Source organism: Panthera uncia, chromosome D1 (genome assembly GCF_023721935.1).
Source record: "Panthera uncia isolate 11264 chromosome D1, Puncia_PCG_1.0, whole genome shotgun sequence".
In the NCBI taxonomy this organism is placed as follows: domain Eukaryota; kingdom Metazoa; phylum Chordata; class Mammalia; order Carnivora; family Felidae; genus Panthera; species Panthera uncia.
Window position 1 is genome coordinate 102,055,903 of NC_064808.1, and position 20,645 is coordinate 102,076,547.

Genomic DNA, 20,645 nt, shown 5'->3' on the forward strand with positions numbered 1-20,645 from the left:
TTATACACAATAGGAGCTATACATTTCTGAGCAATGAGCCACCAACAAGGTCTTCCTTCAAATGGGGGATGTTGTGTGTAATGCTACTGATGCACACGTGACAATCTGTCTTTGCTTCTTGGTATTCTGTGGTCTGTTGTTTCTTGTCGACAGACTAGTCCTGTCCTCAGCATTTCCTTTATTCTTACTTGATCACAGAACACCCATTTCACTAATCCACTCTAATAAGTATATATATATTTTTCCATCTGAGAAACAATGTAGCTTAATTAAGGCTATCATGGATCAAAGAAACTTTGGGGCCTATTTTTTTTGCTGGGGGGGGGATGGTGATTAGACTTGTTTTTTGACATTCTAGGCTTCAGGGCAGAGTCAAAGCTGTGTATTTATGAAGCCATAGTCTCCTGACCTCATCCAATTTTAACCACAATAAAGCATTTATATATGGTACCATATCTGTTACTGGTCCTTTTTAAGTCACTAAGGAGAGACACATGGATAACACTTTACTCTTCAGAAATCCCATGGTACAAAATGAGTTTGGTTTTACGTGCCCTAATCTACACTGTATCCTATGCTTTCTCTCTTACTGTAGGACACACATAGCTCATCACCAAGAAAAACTGCACAGGAGAATCAGTGTATTTCACGATCTGCATAAACTTTTTAATGTAATTTAAGAAAACTACGAGCGCTAAACATGATAGTTCAAAGATAACAGAAATTCAGAATGTAAGGTGTTACTAAAGTTCCAAAAAGGCATCGCTCTCAGGTGTCTCACTAGAATACGGTCTGATGTCCCGAATTAACGTACGTTGTATTTCATGGGGCTGTGGTAGGGAGGATTACAGATGAATCCCGTGGTCTGTTAACAAAGGGCAGCCTGATGGCCTGTTCTGAGAATCTGGTTCTGAATGAATAAGCTACCACACTGCAAATGGTCCGTGAAATACAGAACCCCAGAGAGAAAAGCCCAGCAGAAGTCCTTCAGTGCTCCCTTCAGTAAGCTCTACGGCACTCATATGACCCCCACGCCATGCTCCCGTCTTCTTTGGTCCACGAAGAAGGGTCCTGAAGGGAAGGGGTGTCTACCCCCTCCTCTGGGGCGAGGGGCACCACCTTGTGCGGTAGATCATTGGACATGGTCATGAAAGGGGTGAAGGGATACGGGGGTGGGGTGGGGAACCCTGGCACATGATACAGATCCTCTAGTGCATGCAGGGAGTAGGACTGAGCCCCAGCTAGGGGGGCCCCCCAGCTGGAGCTCCTGTGCTGAGTGCTGGTCCCAGACTCCAGCGGGGAGAGACATCCTGTGCTGGGCGGCAAGGTCTGCGGGGTATCGGCGGGCACGGGGTCTGCCTGGCTGAGACCATCGGGCACCGTTTGCTCCCATGAGTCCCTCTGAGGAGAACGGAAAGGTCACTGGGGTTAGTCATTAGATGATACTCCGACGTGGACAGATTTCCTCACCAACACTGGCTGTGGTCACACCATGGCTTCCAGAGGGGACTTGGTGTCCCCTCTCTGCTGTTCCAGCTTCCTTACCAGGCACTTGTTCCCTCTGGTGTCTAATACCAGTGGTGAGAGTTTTCGTTCCTTTCTTACTCTAGAATTAGATTCTCTATATTTATTACAATTCCTTTCCCCAGAAAACACCACTAAAGGAGTGAAAGGAGGGAATAAAACAAAGATTTATACAGCATTTTACCCATTACGACGTACTATGTCTTGCATTCTTTTTAAGCTTCACCCTACCCGGGGTCTTAGAATGCCCTTTCCACAGTGGGGACGCCAGCGCTGGCCGCTCCTGGGAGGAGTACGTCTCTAAACTACATGGTGGGCTTTTGCCCTCAGAGAGCCAAGAGGTAGAACTTCCATAGGCTTAGAGCTGGAAAGACTTGGGTTCACTTCATGGCTGTGCCACTTACTAACTTTCTCACTCTGAGTGCCTCACTTTGTTCATCTGTAAAATGGGGCTTTAAGAATTGTATCCTGAGAAGTTGCAAGTATTAAAGGAACAAAGGCACACAGGAGTTCCTGGCTGGAGGAGGTAACTCCATAAGGTTAATTCACCCCCTTTTGTCTAAAATCCCATCTTTAGAGATTCATTCCTTTGTAGTTGAAGGCTTTACAGTTTTCTGTAAGTTGGGTGTTGGTATTCTTCAGATCTTTAGGAACTCACCACTTTGCTAGGATTGAGGAAGAACAAGATTCTATAGGGTGGAAATATTGTGGGAGAGGGCGCAGGGGGACTGGGAGGTTAGGAGACACCTTGGTGGCCTGCCCTGGCAGATTACAGCCTAGTCTCGTGGGAGATGTCACTTCAGTGAGCTTTCCTTGTGTGCTGCGGGAACGATGGGGGAGCGTCTGGCAAAATGAGTTGAGTCCTAACAAAATGGATATAAACTTGCCTTAGAGTTGTCCCCTCCCAAGACCCTAGACAGACAGACCTTGCGGGGGTCGTGGTCTGCGTGGATTTTGAGGAAGGGCCCCTCTCGGAGCGTATCCTGGGAGAACAGCCTCAGAGGTGTGCCGGGCAAGCCGGACCTGACTTCCACCTGGCTACCAAGCGCAATGACCGGCCAGACCTCACCTTACTCCCTAAACGGGAGACCCCTGCATACTCACAAGCACGAAGTGCGTGGGGTCCCCAGGGAAGGGTGGAGGCAGGAGCGGCGGCAGGGGCGAGGCGCTGAACAGAGAGCTGGTGCTGGGGGTCAGGCCCGGCGGGGGCCGGTGGTCTGCGTAGGGTTCCGGGAAGTAGGAATCCAGGAGGGCCGGGTGGCTCTGCCCTGCGGGGGACTCACAGGGAAAGGGCTTCGCCGGTGAGGTGCAGACGTCATTTGCAAACTGTTTCGTGTTGTGGAAATCCGAGTCAGAGAGGAAAGATCTTCTGACACCATAGTAACCTGACGTTACCGGTGAACCTGTTGCCAAAGGAAAAACAAACTGGCAACAATCTCTCCATGGGAAGTCCAGGCAAATCTGTTGCAGCTGAGACCCTCCACGTGGGAAACGGTCTTTTTTTTTTTTTTAATTCAAATTTTCATTTAAATTCTAGCTAGTTAACATACCAGTGCAAAATTGGTGTCGGTAGTAGAATTCAGTGATTCATCACTTACATACAACACCCAGTGCTCATCATAACTGCCTTCCATTTTTTTTTTTTTTAAGTTTATTTGTTTTAAGAAAGGGAGCGCCAGCTGGGAAGGGACCGAGAGAGGGGGAGAGAGAGAATCCCAGGCAGGCTCTTTGCTGTCAGGACAGAGCCCATTGTGGGGCTCAATCTCACAAACCTTGAGATCATGACCTGAGCAGAAATCAAGAGTCAGACACTTAATCAGCTAGGCCACCAGGGTGCCCCAGAAGTACCCTCCGTAATGCCCATCACCCATCTAGCCCATCTCCCGCCCACCTCCCTCCATCAACCCTCGGTTTGTTCTCTAACGTTAAGAGTCTCTCATGGTTTGTGTTCCTTTCTTTCCTTCCCCCCTCCAAGATGTTCATCTCTTTTGGGGAAACCGTCTTTCTAACATGGGCTGAACACCAAGGCAAACATTTAAATAGAGAAATGCCTTGAAAAGCATTAAATATTGCTGCATTGCCCCTTTTAACTGGTCCAGCCCAAATAACTAATATGTTTAAAGTTCATTCCGCCTTTGGAGAGGAGCTCATTGGAGACGGTGCCGTAACTTCTCATTCGCTCACTCCAAGTGCATTTACTGTGCACTTTCTGTGTTCCAGTCACTGTGCTGGGAAAAGTTTGGGCTTAAGGAGACAAGGAAAGGAATCCCTTGACGTTTACATTATATCAAATGAAGCGGCTTTTTTTTTTTTTTTTTTCAACAGCTTCTGAGCTCTGTCCCCATAGACTCAAGACTGCTAACAACAGGCTGCTTCTGGGTGTGTTATCCGAGATGCAGTATCTCTAGATAAGGTGATAGGATAACCCCACCCCCAAATCAGAGGTAGGCTGTATGCTGCTTCCACCTCTTTGTATACTGACCTTTTATCAGATGTCTCATACCTAGCAGGCATCAAGAAATGGCTTGCTTGCTTTGGGATGATAGAGCTTCTCTGCAACCAAGTCAGAAAGAGGACTGCCAAAAAATGTGTTTGCTGGCTTTGAGGAGTCTGGTGTTATTTGCTGCCCTCTTGTGTCCATGCCGAGTCCCTGACTCAGCTCACCTGGGCCCTGGGCGAGTTTGGGAAGGGAATACCTCCCACAGAAAGCTTCCCTCGGTGAAACCAGGGGAACCAGATGAACCTGAGAAGAGTCTCTTTTACGGCAGGGCCAGTGAAATTGTCTCATAGGGGAAATGAGGTGTTCGCTAAAGACTTTCAGACCCAGTGGCTCCGCTGTAGCAGGAAACACATTAGCATTTAGAACATGTTCCGGGAGGTAGACTCAAGCTCTGTACAAGTGATGGTTTAATTATTCCAGCTGGTGGTGGATGTGGTCTAATTAGCTAAGATCTGCGCCCTGAGGTCACAAAAGGGCTGAGCTTGTCTTTCGTCCCTTCCCTCAGCCAGAGTGGGAGCTCTGTCCCACCCACTCTCTACTCATCCTCCCCAGACATCATACCCCTTTGTTATCGTGACACAGTCATCCATCACTCCACCGACACAGGACTTTGGCCCTTGACACGAGGTGTGGAACTTTATATTATGCTCACTACTCCCTCAGCTGAGTTGCAGCCCTCTTTCTAATCTACCTGCCAGCTCCATGGGGGTCAGGGCTTATGTCTTATATTTTGCTGTAAATCCAGTAGCATAACACCGTGTTCCACAATTATATGTAAATTTATTCATTCATTCGGAGGATATCAAAATTCCCCGTAGAAACTTACAGCAAATTCTACTCCTTCTACTGGCATCTGAAATTCTATAGCCCCAGACTTCTAATCTGCTCATGAATTTGAAAGCTGCAGTCAGGGGTTTCATCATAAGCATACTTCCACAGGGGGAAAAAAAATGTGCAAGTGAAAATTAATATCAATAAAGAAAATTCTGTTTCATGCCATGAATTTGTATCCACGGGAGTGACTGAAGCTGAGGGGAGAATGAAGAGTATGTAAACAAGTCTTCTAGGATCTCATGTCTATATTCCCAGTTTCCAAATAAAAACAACCATGAAGAAAAGAAAGAAAGGAAAAAAACCCACAAACCCTTGTGCTTTCTTAAGTGCATATTTTTCTCCTTAAAAAGAGGAGGAATAATTCTGGAAAGTACGGGAAGCTGCAAAAATTTCCTTCTATAGGAGGGAGCAGATGTAGCCAGATTCCAGGGATGATAAACATGTTTGGGAAACACAACATACAGACATTCAGATATGCGGGGTCTCCTTTTGGCCCTTATTCCTTTTCTTATCCAGCTGCGAAGCTTCCTAAAATCATTTGAGAAAGCCTATGCCATCTCCGAGTTTGGGCTCTGAAAGGAGTGTGTGTTAGTGTGCACAGGCGTGTGCACGTGTGCAAAGGCATCCCCAACAGTTTTGCTAAGAATCAGAATGCCCCTTTCCCACCTCTGCAGGAGCACTGAAGGACACATATGTATTGAAATGAATACCAAATGCTTAAGGTGCCTGATGTACAGAGAGCCCTCCATAAATGGTAGTTTTCTTCACCTGCCTTTCTGTTTCAAAGCAGGCGCATAATCTATCGGATCATGGTCCCAGAATTGTGCACATTTTAAAACCGTATCGAGGGCCTGTTACTGCTTTCACTCACTAAGCTTCTGCGAGGCCAGGGATGGAAAGGCCGCCTTCAAGACAGAATGAATTCCAAACTCAGGAATGATTGAATTAGGTCTGTCTTCACTGATTTTCTATTTTAAAAATAACTTGTTCGAAAAAGTAAAATTTCGAAGGAGCTGTAAGGCACTTATAAAAGAATGGAAACCCCAATGCCGGATTGAAACTCAAAAGGGAATTAAGTAACTGCTCGTTGAGCTTCAGCACTCACCTGGCATCTGGGCAAATGGAGACGGGGAGTTGCTGACTCCGCTCTGGAAGGCAAAGAGAGTGTTAGTGTTTTCTTTAGTTCCGAGCTCAAATTAAAAAAAAAAAGAAAAGATTAGGGATACATTTGATAAGGTTTATATCCTGATACTAAGAAACATTACTTGGGGGCTGAACTGGGAGGGCAACCTAGGTTAAGAATTCAAGTATCAGCGGGGCGCCTGGGTGGCTCAGTTGGTTAAGCGTCCCTCCGACTTCAGCTCAGGCCACCGTCTCATGGTTCGTGGGTTAGACCCCTGCATCAGGCTCTGTGCATCAGGCTCTGTGCTGACAGCTCAGAGCCTGGAGTCTGCTTCAGATTCTGCATCTCCCTCTGTCTCTGCCCCTACCCTGGTCATGCTCTGTCTCTCTCTCTCTCTCGCTCAAAAATGAATAAACATTAAAAAAATAAAAACTTCAAGTGTCAGAGTACAAAGTTTTATGAGGGACAGAGTCAGAAACCAAAGTTCGATTCTAGTAACCATGCCGAAAAGCTCAGGCTAGATGAAATGGAATAATTTGTACTTCATTTTTTTTTACTGTTTGTGGTAATATAAAATATATACCATGTGCTTTATATACACACATACATATGTTTGGCATTTGGCTTCAGCACTGAGTGGTCACTGTTTTACGGTGTGCCTTTATGTAGAATCAAAGCTCCAGCCAGAGTAGGGACCTTGACTGTGGCTTGTGCTCAGTGCCCAGAACAGAATGTGGTTCATAGTAGACACAATAAAAATGTGTGGAATAAAGATACAGTCCTCAAAGAGCCCACGGTCTAGTGATCATGGGAGGTTGGGGGATGTTGTCTGTTTGGTTATGTCCCCTCAGAAGATGTATGGGAGTCCTAACCCCAGTACCTGTGAATGTGACCTTATTTGGAAATAGGGCCTTTGAAGATACAACTCGTTAAAGTAAGAGGAGGTCATACTGAATGAGGGCGGGCCCTAAATCCAGCGTGACCGGTGTCCGTATAAAAAGAGGAGAGAGAAACACAGAGACACAGACACAGAGGGGAGAAGGACACGTGAAGACAGAAGGAGAAGTTTGAGTGATACAACGTCAGGCTGAGGACCACCGAGGACTGTGGGCCGGCAACAACCAGCAGCTGGAAGAGGCAGGGAGGTGTGCTTCCCTAGATCCTTCAGAGGGAGTCTGGCCCTACTGATACCTTGATTTTGGACTTCTAGTCTCAGAGCTGTGAGACAGTACATTTCTGGTATTTTAAGCCACTCCGTTTGTAGTTAATCTGTTCCTGCAGCTTTACTTAGGTGATACCTAAGCTGACCTCTGAAGGAAGCGTATCCGGGGGTGCAGAGTCTTAAAATATACAACTGCAAATTCTGGCTCCACGATGCCCCCCCAACAAAGTTGTGTAGGGAAAAAAATAGCTGTTGCAAAAGTTGAGAGTCCTCAGCATCTAGTTCTTTGGATCTGAGCTCTTAGCCTGGCACTCAAAGTGCTGCAGACCCTCGCAAGTTGGAAGAGACTTTATGGAGAGCCTCGTGCAAGCACCCACTCAATGCCAAGGTCCTGTCCATGTTATTAACGCTGAGTGCATTGAGCTCCGAGGGATGGAGAGCCCAACACCCTCTGTGAAAGCCCATTTCTTCTCTGGGCACTTTCGACTGTCACAAAGCAGGCAGAAGAGAATCATTTTCTTATTTCTCATCTTTTTGGTCCATATACAATAAGTTTAACCCTTCTTCCATATATGGCTCTCCAAATATTCAGAGACAATCCACCATTTCCCCAAGGTCTTAATCAGTTTGGGCTTCTCTACCAGCAAATACCATGGACTGGGGTGGCTGAAACAGGAAACATTTCTCCCAGCTCGGAGGCTGGAAGGGTGCCCACGTGATCAGGTTCTTGGTGGGGAGACCTCGCTTCCTGAATGGTTTGAGCATGGCCTTCTTCTCACTGTGTCTTCATGTGGCAGAAAGAGAGATCATCTCTCTCATGTGTCTCTTCCATGAGGGCACTAATCCCAATCACAAGGGCTCCACGTTCATAACCTAATTAGCTCCCAAAGGCCCCATTTCCGAACACAATCACATGGCGGGGTCAGGGCTTTAACATATGAATTCTGAGGAGTCGACGAACATTCAGTTCATAGCACCAAACTGGAATTCAATCTCGTCCAAGCCAAAATGTTCTCCAACCATTCAGAAGTAGCACAAGTTAATTTGAGCGAAGAAGATTCTGGACCCAGAGTGTATGTGTTTGAATCCCAGCTCTGCCTCTTATTAGCTGTGTGATCTTGGGTACGTGAACATCAAGTTGTATCACACCTGCACGTAGGTATGCACATATCATGCAAGCACATAGAATAGCTCCTGGCATAGAGTGAGCAGGAAATGAGTGCTAGTTACATAGTGCTTATCATTCACATGCGTTCTTATGCCCCTTCAAATCTGTGGCAAGTTCCTCTAAACATGCTCTGATTTATGTGTCTTCCTGTTGAATAAGTTAACACTTTTACGTGGCAGGAGGGAACCACGGGCAGGCAGGGCCAGGGGTGCCTACATCTCTATGGGAAGCAAAGGAAGAAGCAGTGATTAAGCACAGAAGCACTTGTGTTTGGGCACAATTTCCCATGTTGCAGGGCCCATCTTATCCTGGGGTTCCTCCGAGTCTCAGCTCTGTCTGGCTGGGTGTTTTCTCGAAGGCGGGCACCAAGGCCTACACCCTCTGGCTTCTGCGTCCGCCTCCTTCCGGGTGTCTGTGGGCTGTGTCCTGAATGCTGGCCAGGGGAGATGTCCTGCTCCCCTTCTCCCACCTTTTCTCCCTGCCTGCTACCCTTAAGCCACTCTGGCCAAGGCTGGGCCAGGCTGAAGGCTTCTGTGAGATGCAGACATAGGCCCAACCTGATGGACGTAAGTGTCAGCACCCTATTTTGCTCTCAGACGGCTCTTCGTCCAAGCCTCTTCCCCAAGGCGTGGATAAGGCCCAGTCTAAGCCCTACACATCTCTGCTGTGAAAGCTTTCCTGTCATTCACCTGTGCCACCAGGCAGTCCCGGGGATCTCCTCACACCCCTTCTCCTTCTGCCCAGGCCCCCTCATTCCCGTGGAACTGGAGCGCTGTACCCTCCCCAACCCAGATTCAATACCCAAAGACCCTACAGCAGTTTCCCAGTTACAGGTCTCATTGATTTTATTTATGACTTGATGAAAAGAAGCCTCTCGTGTTCATTTCTCCTACACGGTTTTTGCTTTCTACCTGCTGTGGAAATTACCAGTGTGTTTTCATTGTTTATGGTTACCCACAAAATTTTACCTTGTGTATTTAACAAAGACTACGATCGATACCTGAAAACTCCCACTGACAAAGTCCTCGGAACATTAGCTCTCACTAGGCCTCTCCCTAATTTATGTGACTGTGCTATTTTCCGGCATTTTAGGTTGTTTCTTTATATTGCATCTTTCCAATTAGACATCATAATTATCATCATTTTTTAAAAAAGTTTACTTATTTATTTTGAGAGAGAGAGACAGAGAGAGTGAGCAGGGGAGGGACAGAGCTAGAGGGAGAGAGAGAATCCCACGCAGGCTCCGAGATATCAGTGCAGAGCCCGACTTAGGGCTCGATTCCCTGACTGTGAGATCATGACCTGAGCTGAAATCAAGAGTCAGACGCTTCACCGACTGAGTCACCCAGGCTCCCCATCATCATTTTATTAAGTAAATCTGTATTAGATTTACTTATGTATTCACAATTTCCTTTCTTACTCTTCCTCCAGACTATTCTTTTTTTAGGATTCATTTTCCTCCTTCTGGAGTAATCCTTCAGGGGCACCTGGGTAAAACCTGTTTGAGATGCTCTCTCCCTTCCTCTCTGCCCCTCACCCCCTCTCTCTAAAAAGTAATCCTTCAGAAAATTCCTTTCCTGTAGGTGATGTTGGTGGTAAAATGCTTCAGTTTTTGTTTATCCTGAAAATATCATTTTTTTTTCTCTTGTACTTAAAAGGGAACATTGCCAGGTTCACAAATGTAACTTTATAGTTCTTCCTGTCTCACCACTTCAAAGATGTCACCCCACTGTCTCAGCTTCCATGATTGCTCTTGACCTTATAGTTATTCTTTAGACAATTTTTCTTTCCTTTATGCTTTTTAAAAAGAAATTATTGTGGGAGTATAGTTGAATACAATGTTACATTGGTTTCAGGTGTACAAATGTAGGGGTTTGTCAATTCTACACATTACTCAGTGCTTACCCACGGTAAGCGGAGGTGCCCTCTGTCACCATACAATGTTACTCTAATATTATTGACTACGTTTCCTGGGCTGTGCTTTTTTTCATCCCTACGACATTCATTTTATAACTGGAAGTTTGGACCTCTTATTCCCTTCACCTATTTCACCCATCCCCTCCCCCTATATATATATATATATATATATATATATATATATATATATACCACATCTTCTTTAACCACTCACCTGTTGAAAGACACTTGGACTGCTTCCATAAGTTGGCTATTGTAAATAATGTTGCAAGAAACATAAGGGTGCATATATCTCTTTGAATTAGTGTTTTTGTTTTCTTTGGGTAAATACCCAGTCATGGAATTACTGGATCATATGGTATTTCTATTTTTAACTTTTTGAGGAACCCCCATACTGTCTTTCACAGTGGCTGTACCACCTTGCATTCCCACCAACGGTGCACAAGGGTTCCCTTTTTCTCCACATCCCCCCAACAATTGTTTCTTGTGTTTTTGATTGTAGCCATTCTGACAGGTGTGAGGCGATATCTCATTGTGGTTTTGATTTGCATTTCCCTGATGATGAGTGATGTTAAGCATCTTTTCAGGTGTCTATTGGCCATCTGGATGTCTTCTCGAAAAAAAATCTCTTTAGGTATTCTGCCAATTTTTAAAGTCTCTGCTTTTTAATATACTCCTTTGGTCTTCAAATTTCTTCAAAGTGACCTCATTTTAACTCTGGAAAAGTTTCAACTGTCCTCTCTTTAAATATTGTCTTGTCTGTATCGTCCCCATTCTCTCCTTCTGGGGCTCTGTGAATATGTTTGTTAAACCTTTTACCTTCACCCTCTTTACCGAAAACCTCCCATTATACTCTCTATATCCATGATTTTCTTTTCTATATTTTGGTATAAATTGCTATCAACTTCTTCAGAAATACATCCAGTTCACTAATTCTTTCTTCAGCTAATTTGTTTTATTTATTTATTTATTTATTTATAAGTTTATTTATTTTGAGAGATACAGAGACAGTGTGAGTGGGGGAGGGGCACAGAGAGGGAGAGAGAGAATCCCAAGCAGGCTCCACACTGCCAGCACACAGCCCAATGTGGGGCTCAAACTCACGAAGCTGTGAGATCATGACCTGAGCTGAAACCAAGAGTTGGACGCTCAACCAACTGAGCCACCCAGGTGCTCGCTCATACATTGCGTTTTAAACATTGTCAATGAATACATATTTTTTCATTTATATAAATTCCACGTGATTTTTTTAAAAAATCCACCGCCTAGTGATTTCTGTTAGTCTCTAGTTGAATGTTTGCTACTTAAGTGACTGCGTATTTTGTATTTGGTAGTTCTAATACCTAAAAGCTTTAGGCATTTGAATGTATTGTTTATTGTTTATGCTGACTCTCACTCATCCTGGTTTGCTTCCTTATGCATTTGGCGATCTTTGATTGAAACTCATATCTGGTTAACCTTCATCTGTGAAAATCTGGGGTTCTAATTTGAGATTGTTTTCCTCCAGAAGATTTATGTTTGTATTTCTGGGGAGCCAGCTCCCTTCCCGGTTCCCCAGTTAATCTTGGAGTCCCAAGTTCAGCTCCAACCTTGGCAACTGTTTAAGGACTGTCATGCATAAAGCTAACTTGGACACCTGTTCTCAGGGGAACTTGCCTTTTTGGTGTGATCACCTTCTCATCATTCAATGTCTTAATTTCTCATCAAACAGTTTCCCCAGCCTCCCATACCAGCACTCCTTGCCCCTCTTCCCCCAGCCTTGGAGACTTCCCTTACTTCCTGCCAAGTCAACAAACTCTTACTAAAATGTGTTTTATGCAGGACCCAGTTTTGTTGTGGGTGAGATCTCCCCACCCCCAGACCATCTAGTCTGACCCAAACAATTGAGTACCTAAATATTGAGTACTTAAATTAGACATAGATACCTTTCTGTTTTTTACACAGCACAAAATATTTTATTTTCTCCTAATTTCCAAATTCTCTCACAGAGATGTAAATTACAATAGAAGTAATTCATAAACCCATACTTGCCATTTCATAGACAAACTGTTAAGCATGTGCCCAGATGTGTTATATGTTTTATCTCATTTAATTATCACCACAGTCCCTAAAGAGAGGGAATATGATTCTCATTTCAATGATGAGAACTGAAGAGTAGAGAAATAACCCAAGTTCCCAAATGGGTGGAGGTGATGGTGATCGTGGTGGATGGACTCAAATAAGGACCTTTGGAATTTCAGATCCTATTCATTAACTAATATGCCATGCTGTCCTCCAAGAATTTTAATATCTCAAAAATAAAAATAGAAAAATTTCCTATGTAGCTAATTTTTTTTAAGTATATAGGAGACTTGGGGACATCCAGGGAGAGGATGTAATTATACCAAAGCTCACAAAGAAAATTGCCACTTTCCTGTCTGACACCTACAGATATATATATATATATATATATATATATATATATATATATTCTTAGTCCTCCAATGGATATACTATTTTGGGGGGTCAGCTTTACTGAGGTGCAATTTACACATAATAAAATTCCCAAATTTTAAACATACAATTTGATGAATTTTGACAAATTTTGACAGACTCCTGTGACCCACCACTATAATCATGACCTAAAACATTTCCATCAGATTAGTTGTTTTATAGCGATACTGAGCACTGCCCTCTCTGTGGTGGCCTGGGAAATATTTAGGGGGGTGGATATAAAAGGCATTGATCATGCCTGTGATCACCCTGTCACCTGGCCACCCTGTCAGCTGGCCTCACAGAACATAGAACTGAGTTCCAATGGCTCTGTGTAGGGACTGGAAAGGATCTCCCTGGACAGAGTTCAGGGCTGGTACTTACTCCCCATCTCCTTCTCAGACCTCATAGGTTGAGGAGGAACAGGCTACCACGTGAGTCTTTAGCACGCGCCCTCGCTGTCATCGCACGTGTGAAGGGAAAGCTCACGTCCCCTTCTTCCTGCTTCAAGATACTATGTTCACACAGTTGCCTCTGATCATATGAATTCTCCAGAAATAATATTGAAATTAATACTGAAGAGCCCATAACTTTTGACCAAGCAAGATGGTATATAATTTTTATTTTGCATATAGCAAACAACAGGATCTCACAATGCCAGGTAGCCAAATTCAGAGGTTTATATTTGAATGAAATTTGCCAGTCTGCAACTTCCTGTAGCTAACACAGCAGCCTCACAGCTGCCCCAAAAGCCCCTCCATGAAAATGAGTTAATTTGAACTAATGGGTCATCCAGGTAGTGAAGTGATAAGATTAGGAGTTTCACCTTGAGTACATTTATTGTCATTTTTATGACCCAATAATATTTTCAGTTGCCAATCTGGTTGAAGAAATATACTGAAATGTATAAGGAAAAGATCTCCAACTGGTATAAGATTTTTCACACTACTATATAATTTATTTCTAAATTCTAATGACATACTTTAGAATGTGGCTCTTTAATCTTAAAGATAATTGCTACTAATTAGTAATTATTACTAATTACTAATAATAATCATAGCCACTCATGGGTAGCTGGGCTTCCTTTTCAATTTCTATTTGTTTTTGAGAGAGAGAGAGAGAGAGACAGAGTGTGAGAGGGGGAGGGGCAGAGAAAGAGGGAGGTACAGAAGCAGGCTCCAGGCTCCCAGCTGTCAGCACAGAGCCCCATGAGGGGCTTGAACTCATGAACTGTGAGATCATGACCTGAGCCAAAGTCAGATGCTTAACTGACTGAGCCACCCAGGTGCTACCCAGGCACACAGGCACCCAGCTGGGCTCCCCTTTAAAGGAATTCATAGCAGTCTATATATTTAATACCTCATTGTCATCACACCTTTGGTTGAGAGAGGGTTTGAGGATACTATACTGTACATTCTAAAACCTTGTTTTAATATCTGAATTTAGGGGCACCTGGGTGGCTCAGTCGGTTAAGCGTCCGACTCTTGGTTTTGGTTCAGGTCATGATCTCACGATTTCGTGACTTTGAGCCCCATGTCGGGCTCTAAGCTGACAGTGTGGAGCCTGCTTGGGATTCTCTCTCTGCCCCTCCCCCACTTTCACTATCTCTGTCTCTCTCAAAATAAATAAATAAACTTAAAAAAAATAATATCTGAATTTAGACCCATCGTAAGTCATACGATTTTCCTCCAGCTTTGAAATTAATGTAAAGTTAATGCTGGATGTAACACAATTAGTCTTTCAGTGGATCTCCATGTTAGGCTGGAATGTCTTCTTCTTCCAGAAGAGAACGGGCATAGAGAATCAGATGCCTTACTTAATGTTAAACCATGTAGTAGAACCAGGCGCATTCTGATTGGTGTGAAATCTTATACTGTGAATAAACTATACTAACCTTGCTCTAATGAACTTTATTAGTTTTGCAAAGTTTGAAACAGGTTTTGATTTGTGGGCCACTTATCTGAGTTCCATGGTAATTAGCCATACGTAAGAAAAATATTCCACAGTGAATAGGAACTATAGTTAGAAGCATCTACCATGTGCCAGGTGCTTTCTATAAGGCTATCTTATTATAAACTGAATACTATCGCCTCAGTTTTACAAACAAGGAAACCGAGCATCAGAGAAGATAAGTAATATGCCCAAGATCCCATGTCTAGTAAATTATGGAACTAGCTATAAACCCAGAGTCTCTGCCTCCCATATTTCCGCTCTGTCAAGCTCTCAGTGACCTAACAAGCAAGTTCTCTGCACATGCCCCTTCTGTCAAACCAGATATTTCCCGGGCACCTCTGATGTGCATGTCACAGTGCTGTGTAGACAAAACGCCACTCAGAGGCTTGGATTGGGATCCACTTAGGGAGACAAGCCAGTTAGTGGTAGATTAAATACGGTCACAGTTTCTTTGCAGCCCCCCCCCCCCCCATTAAGAAGTGGAGTCTGTCCCGCTACCCCTCAGGTCTAGGATGGTTTTGTAACTTTCTCTAACAGCATGTAGCAGAGGTGATGATGTGTGCACTTCAAACTCTAGGCATCAAGAGCACGTCCAGTTTCACCTTTGCTTGAAATCCTGCCTTATGATCTCCTCTTCAACAAGTCAGTCTCAGCTCCTGGAGTATGACTGACTGTGCAAGTGAATTCCATCACTCCTGCCCAGGGCCAGAACTGACTGCCAGATATGGGAAGGAGGCCATCTTGGACTTCCAACATGGTGGAACCTCTGGCTAAGTGCAACCACGTGACTGAGCCCCGAGGAACATCTGGCCGACTCACAGGATTGTGAGAAAGAATATGTAAGTCTCATCACCTCCTAAGGTTAGGGTAGGTTCTCATGCAGCAATAAGTAGCTGATGCAGATGTACCCAGGAAAAAGTAACTCACGGATGCCAACCCAGGCTAGATTATACAATGTGAAGGCAGAGTGGAGGGGAGTTACTGCCTTGGGGAAAGGTGACTGAGTCCATTATATTGTGGGAGATATTGGAGTCCTAGTTTCCAAGTGCATGGTACATACTCTACATATTTAATTGATTTAGTAAAAATGTGTCACGTGCCTAGTATGCATCGGGATTGTGTAATTTCCAGAAATAAAAAGGATAGGGCATGGGTTCTGTTCTTAGGGAGCAAACAGTTTCATAGGGAAGACAGTTGCACAACTGTATAAATGGGGTTGGGAGGACTAGCATTTCATGAATATTTACTTCATGCCAGATTCTGTACCAAGCACTTGACATATACGGGTGTGTGTTTCATCGTTTTTATTAATGGCTCATATTTTTGTGCTTTGTGTCTTCTGCTCTGCACTAAATGATTTGTGCAACATTATCATTAAATCCTCACTAATGAAATAGATGGTTGTAAGTTATTATCTCTAGACTACAGACTGCAAAACTAATAGACGGTATAATGGACTTGTCCAAGGTTGCAAAGCCAGTAAGGGATGTAGCTTGATTTAGTGCAGATGGGGGTGGGGGTGAGCATGAGGGCTGGGGGTGGAGGTGAGTTGCTGTCTTGGGGGAAGGTGACTGAAGACATTATATCGTGGGAGGTATCTGAGTCCAGTTTTGAAGGATGAAAGGAGATCAGTAAGAAGACAGGGTAAGGGGCATTGTATTTGAGGAGAAAAGCAAAGGCTTGAATGTGAGGCTAGCATGTCACAGACACAGAAATGTGTGCAGGAAGTATGCAGGGAGAAAGCTGAAGAGAAGCTGGTGGAGGGTGTGGGAACCAGCTTATAAAGGGTCCGGTAGCAGGCAGTGGTCGTGGAGAAGTTCCTTAGCTGTGCAGACATAGTGGTAGTAGTATTGTAGGAAATTTAAACTCGTGCTGAAAATGATGGGTCAGAAATGGACGATGGGTGAGGGCAAGGGCTCTTGTAACTGAACAGAGATCCAGCGGTGAGGGTCTGATGGGTTCTCCTTAGGGGAGGAGTGTCAGGAGGCCAGCAGGTGATTTTTTTTTTTTTTTCAAACTCTATTTGGCTTTGTGTTAGAGCCTGCCAAGGGTTGATCCTCACCGTGGGAGTGTTGAGGGCTGCTGGCCACCTGTCCCAGTTGTACCAGTTCCCAGGGCTCTTTCTCTCTTTTCTTCTTTATCACCAACTTCCCCACTGATGCTTGGGTATAAAGAGGGGGCTGGCCCTTCTCCCTCATGCTGTACTTTCACAAAGCAAAAACCCCTACGTTCTTAAATGATTTGATAATATGTTGTATAGGTCCAATCCAGAAGCCAATAAAAATTTGTGAGGAAGGAATATTGACAGATGTATCCTTAAAAACATTTGCCACATGTCTACAAAGCCTAGATTACAGAGGCGGATTTATCTCGCAAAGAAACAGCTCATCTGGGTTTGCGCAGTTTGTTTTCATTATCACCAGCCTCTGGCAAAGTAGGTACTATGTAATCGATCTAAAACGGAGAACATAAACGGGTTAAATGATTTGCTTAAGGCCTTCAAATGTATAGAGTTAAAAGGAACACTAAAAGTCTTGTTGAGGTTCTTTCTTGGGGGAGAGGATTTACCAGGAGAACATTAATTTGTGCATTTTTATAATAGTGCTTGTAAATACTGAACACAGATTTTGATGTTCATTGACTTATTGGTATAGCAACTTAATTTCTTTCTAATAAAGTGTCATAGAAAAATTCTGGAAGACTGTACATGAAACTCAGTATGGGAAATAGAACAAGGGGAATGGGTAAGCAGGAGAGGTCATGGACTTCTATTATTTACTTTATACCCTCTATTCTGCTTGAAAATTTACTATGCATCCTTTTGTAATTAAAACACCTAGTTAATAAAAGTTTAAAAATAGAATTCAGGTCCTTTCTTTATTGCAAATATCAAAATTAAAAAAACAACAACTGTGATTCCAAGTGTCTTACATTTCAGGTGTATGAACTATTTTATGTCCTTGGGAGAGATAACACAGTTATACAATTCCAACCTTCTGACAATTTCTTGAAATTCTACTGTTAAAACTCTCTTGCTTGGCACAAAACTATGTCCAGGCTGTCTCTGTGGGAAAGTGATTTCTGTTGCCTAAGTTACAAAAGCAAACACTTTTTTTTTTTTTTTTTTACCCCCGGTGTGCCTTTGGAATGCTATTTGTATTTATTTAGCTAAGTAATAACAACGGCAGCCACTGGGATGCTCGTTGATAAATGGTCCCGCACACCATGGCCAGAACAGAATCTGCAGAACTTTAGCCCTTCCAGACGGACTTGCCATGGCGGTTTCACTGCAAACCTGATTATTTTGGCAAGCTGCGTGAAAGAATTCACCACCAGGAAATATTTTAGATTTCGTGATAGTTAAACAACAACAACAACAACAACAACCTCAGAACCAATAGAGCAGCTGAAAAAATAAGTTGCTTGCAAAAGGTCTGCCTTTATTATTATTATTTTTTAAGAAATTCTGTAATTGTGAAGGAGCAGGTGGTTGGGTGGAGAACATCCAGAGCCCTGGAAATGTGGTTCAGTTCTATAAACAAGTCAGGATAGTGGGCTAATTAAAGTCAGACAATGGGCTATTTTGAAAAGCATAGATCAAGCATTCATTCAAATGAGTGCCAAGGACATAATATGTACCTCTTGTATTCAAACATTGGCATTTTGAGTTTAGAAGGCATTGCCTACTCAGAAAAATTTTTTTTTTCTTTTTTAATTCTTTCTGGGCTCACGAAGGGGGTTGGTTGGCAACGTTAACAAGCAATATGCAAAGCGCTGAGCTGTAAGAGGGAGCAAAAGGTTAGGGGCAAGACACTCCCAGGGTGGACCCTGATCACCTCGAAAACATTACAAATAAATGGAACATTACAAATAAATGGATCCGTCTGCTGGCAATTCAGAAAAAAAGTAGCAAGGGCAAGTGAAATGTACTTATTAAAGAAAAATTATAGTTTTCCTAAGAGATTTAGTAATCACCACAAAGAGAGCAAGTACTTCTAAAAAATAAGAAAAATAAAACACTAGCAAAGCAGAAAGACACACACTGGGTCATCCGATGGCCATCTGCTGTGCGCAGGCAACTGGGGAAATCTTACTGAAGTGAAGTCACATTGTAGGATGAGAGGTGACATAATTAGGAGAGTTTATTTTGAGAGAGAGAGAGCATGGGAGGGACAGGGAGAGAGAGAGAGAGAGAGAGAGAGAGAGAGAGAGAGAGAGAAAGAGAGAGAGAGAGAATGAATATCCCAGGCAGGCTCTGCATTAGTACAGAGCCTAACACGGGGCTTGAACTATCAAACTGTGAGATCATGACCTGAGCCGAAGTTGGATGCTTAACTGACTGAGCCACCCAGGTGCTCCAAAAATAATTTTTATAGTAAGTTTTAAGAAAGCAGGGAAGAGAGTATGGGTATTTCTTGCACTTTGTATGCCTTCAGAGCTTGGGACCACTGTCCAAATCGTACCCTTCTTCTAACCATGGATTCAATTTCACATACACATGCTCTGTTCTTAGATTTGACAAGACAGGGCTGCAATGGCTGTGATTTCTTCCTTGAAGAAGGAGGGTGTGGCCAACTCCCTAAATTTAAAGCATGGATAATCAGTTCGTAGTCTTATTTACAGCTGCTTCTTTCTTCGTTTGGCGTCTTCATTGTTGTAGCACCGTTAGAATACCATAGTGAAGTAGCCCAAGATATAAACTGTCCAAGTTCTAGTATGTTTGGGGAGGTATTTCTGGATTAAAATTAGATTTTGATATCAGTCAAGGCTTCTGTCTGTCTTTAGCATGGAATACTAAAAATTGGCTTAGTGTCTAGGAAATGAGACCATTGGTGGTCCCCTCTCTTCATCTTTTCCCATACTTTCATGAGAAGTTGACAGCATAAGGAAATTACTCTCCCCTTTCCTTAGTGGCTATTATATTTGTTAGGAATATGCATAGGAGCCTTTAGTGTGTAAAACTATGGGAGAATGCATGGAAACTGGGAGAGCATCTAAACGGTGGGTCACCAGAGACAGCAGGCCAACTGAGCTGGTAAGCTCTGCTTTTCCCTAGGTTCATGGATCTCTTTTAGCCCTCAAGAGAGACCCAACAGGGTCTCTGCCTTCTCACGTGGTGGAGTGGCATTCTACATCCATTCCCAGGACCAAGCCAGGGGATACCAGCTTCTCAGGCAGCTAGATAATACTAAAGAAACCGCACTTCATTGTAAGTCATAGCAGGAGAGTAAGCGATAGGGAAGAAGAAAGGTCAGGGAGAAATGGGTTGGGTGAGGAAGGACCTAGGGATCTCCAGGAGGGCAGCAAAGGGTTCTGCAAAGGTCAGATGGTATGCTGTGACTCCGGTTCAGGAAATGTTTTCCTCTTTTTATAGAGAGGGCCAGGTGCCATGGTGAGCCCAAGAGACCAGAGGTGCAGGAGTGGTGGGGAATGACAGGGAATATTCTGGAAGCAAGTTCTAGGACAGAGCTAGAGATAGGTTCTAGAAGGAAATTAAGAACTTTTTGTGTCTAGTTCTTTCTAGGATCTCTGGGTGTCACAGGAAAGGAGAGTGCTGCTTCTGGTTCAGGCTGGGTGTGGCATCATCTAAACAACCTACAGAAGCACTGCAGGGATGGGCGGGTTGAGAGGGAGCAAAGGTCATGACCAAGACCCAACATCACATATGGAATCTGAAGCAGAAGCCCTGAGGCAAAGTGGTTATTCCAAAGCTAGTCCTTCCTTGGACCGGAAATGTAAATTAAAAAGGCAACAGGAAGCAATCCAACAAACCTGGGTCACATCTAAGCTCCATCACTTTCTACCTGATATTTACTCTTCTCATCTGAAAAATAGATGTGAGTGCCATCCTCTCAAGGCCACTGGGCTTCTTGTTGATAAATGACATATATTTTATTATCAATGACATGTATTTTATTTAAAAAAATTTTTTTAAGGTTTATTCACTTTTGAAAGAGAGAGACAGAGCACAAGTGGGGGAGAGAGAGAGGGA

At 43.7% G+C, this 20,645-nt stretch overlaps 1 protein-coding gene across 1 annotated transcript in view; it reads right to left on the minus strand.

Moving 5' to 3' along the window:
• Positions 1-20,645, minus strand: part of POU2AF2 (POU class 2 homeobox associating factor 2) — a 30,250-nt gene continuing 9,605 nt past the window's right edge. Inside the window, exons 3-5 of the mRNA XM_049641229.1 lie at positions 5,964-6,006; positions 2,629-2,927; positions 1-1,401 (exon numbers count right to left, since the gene is read on the minus strand). Coding sequence (XP_049497186.1) covers positions 1,000-1,401; positions 2,629-2,927; positions 5,964-6,006 — 744 coding nt within the window. The 3' untranslated portion in view covers positions 1-999. The remainder of the gene's footprint in view (positions 1,402-2,628; positions 2,928-5,963; positions 6,007-20,645) is intronic.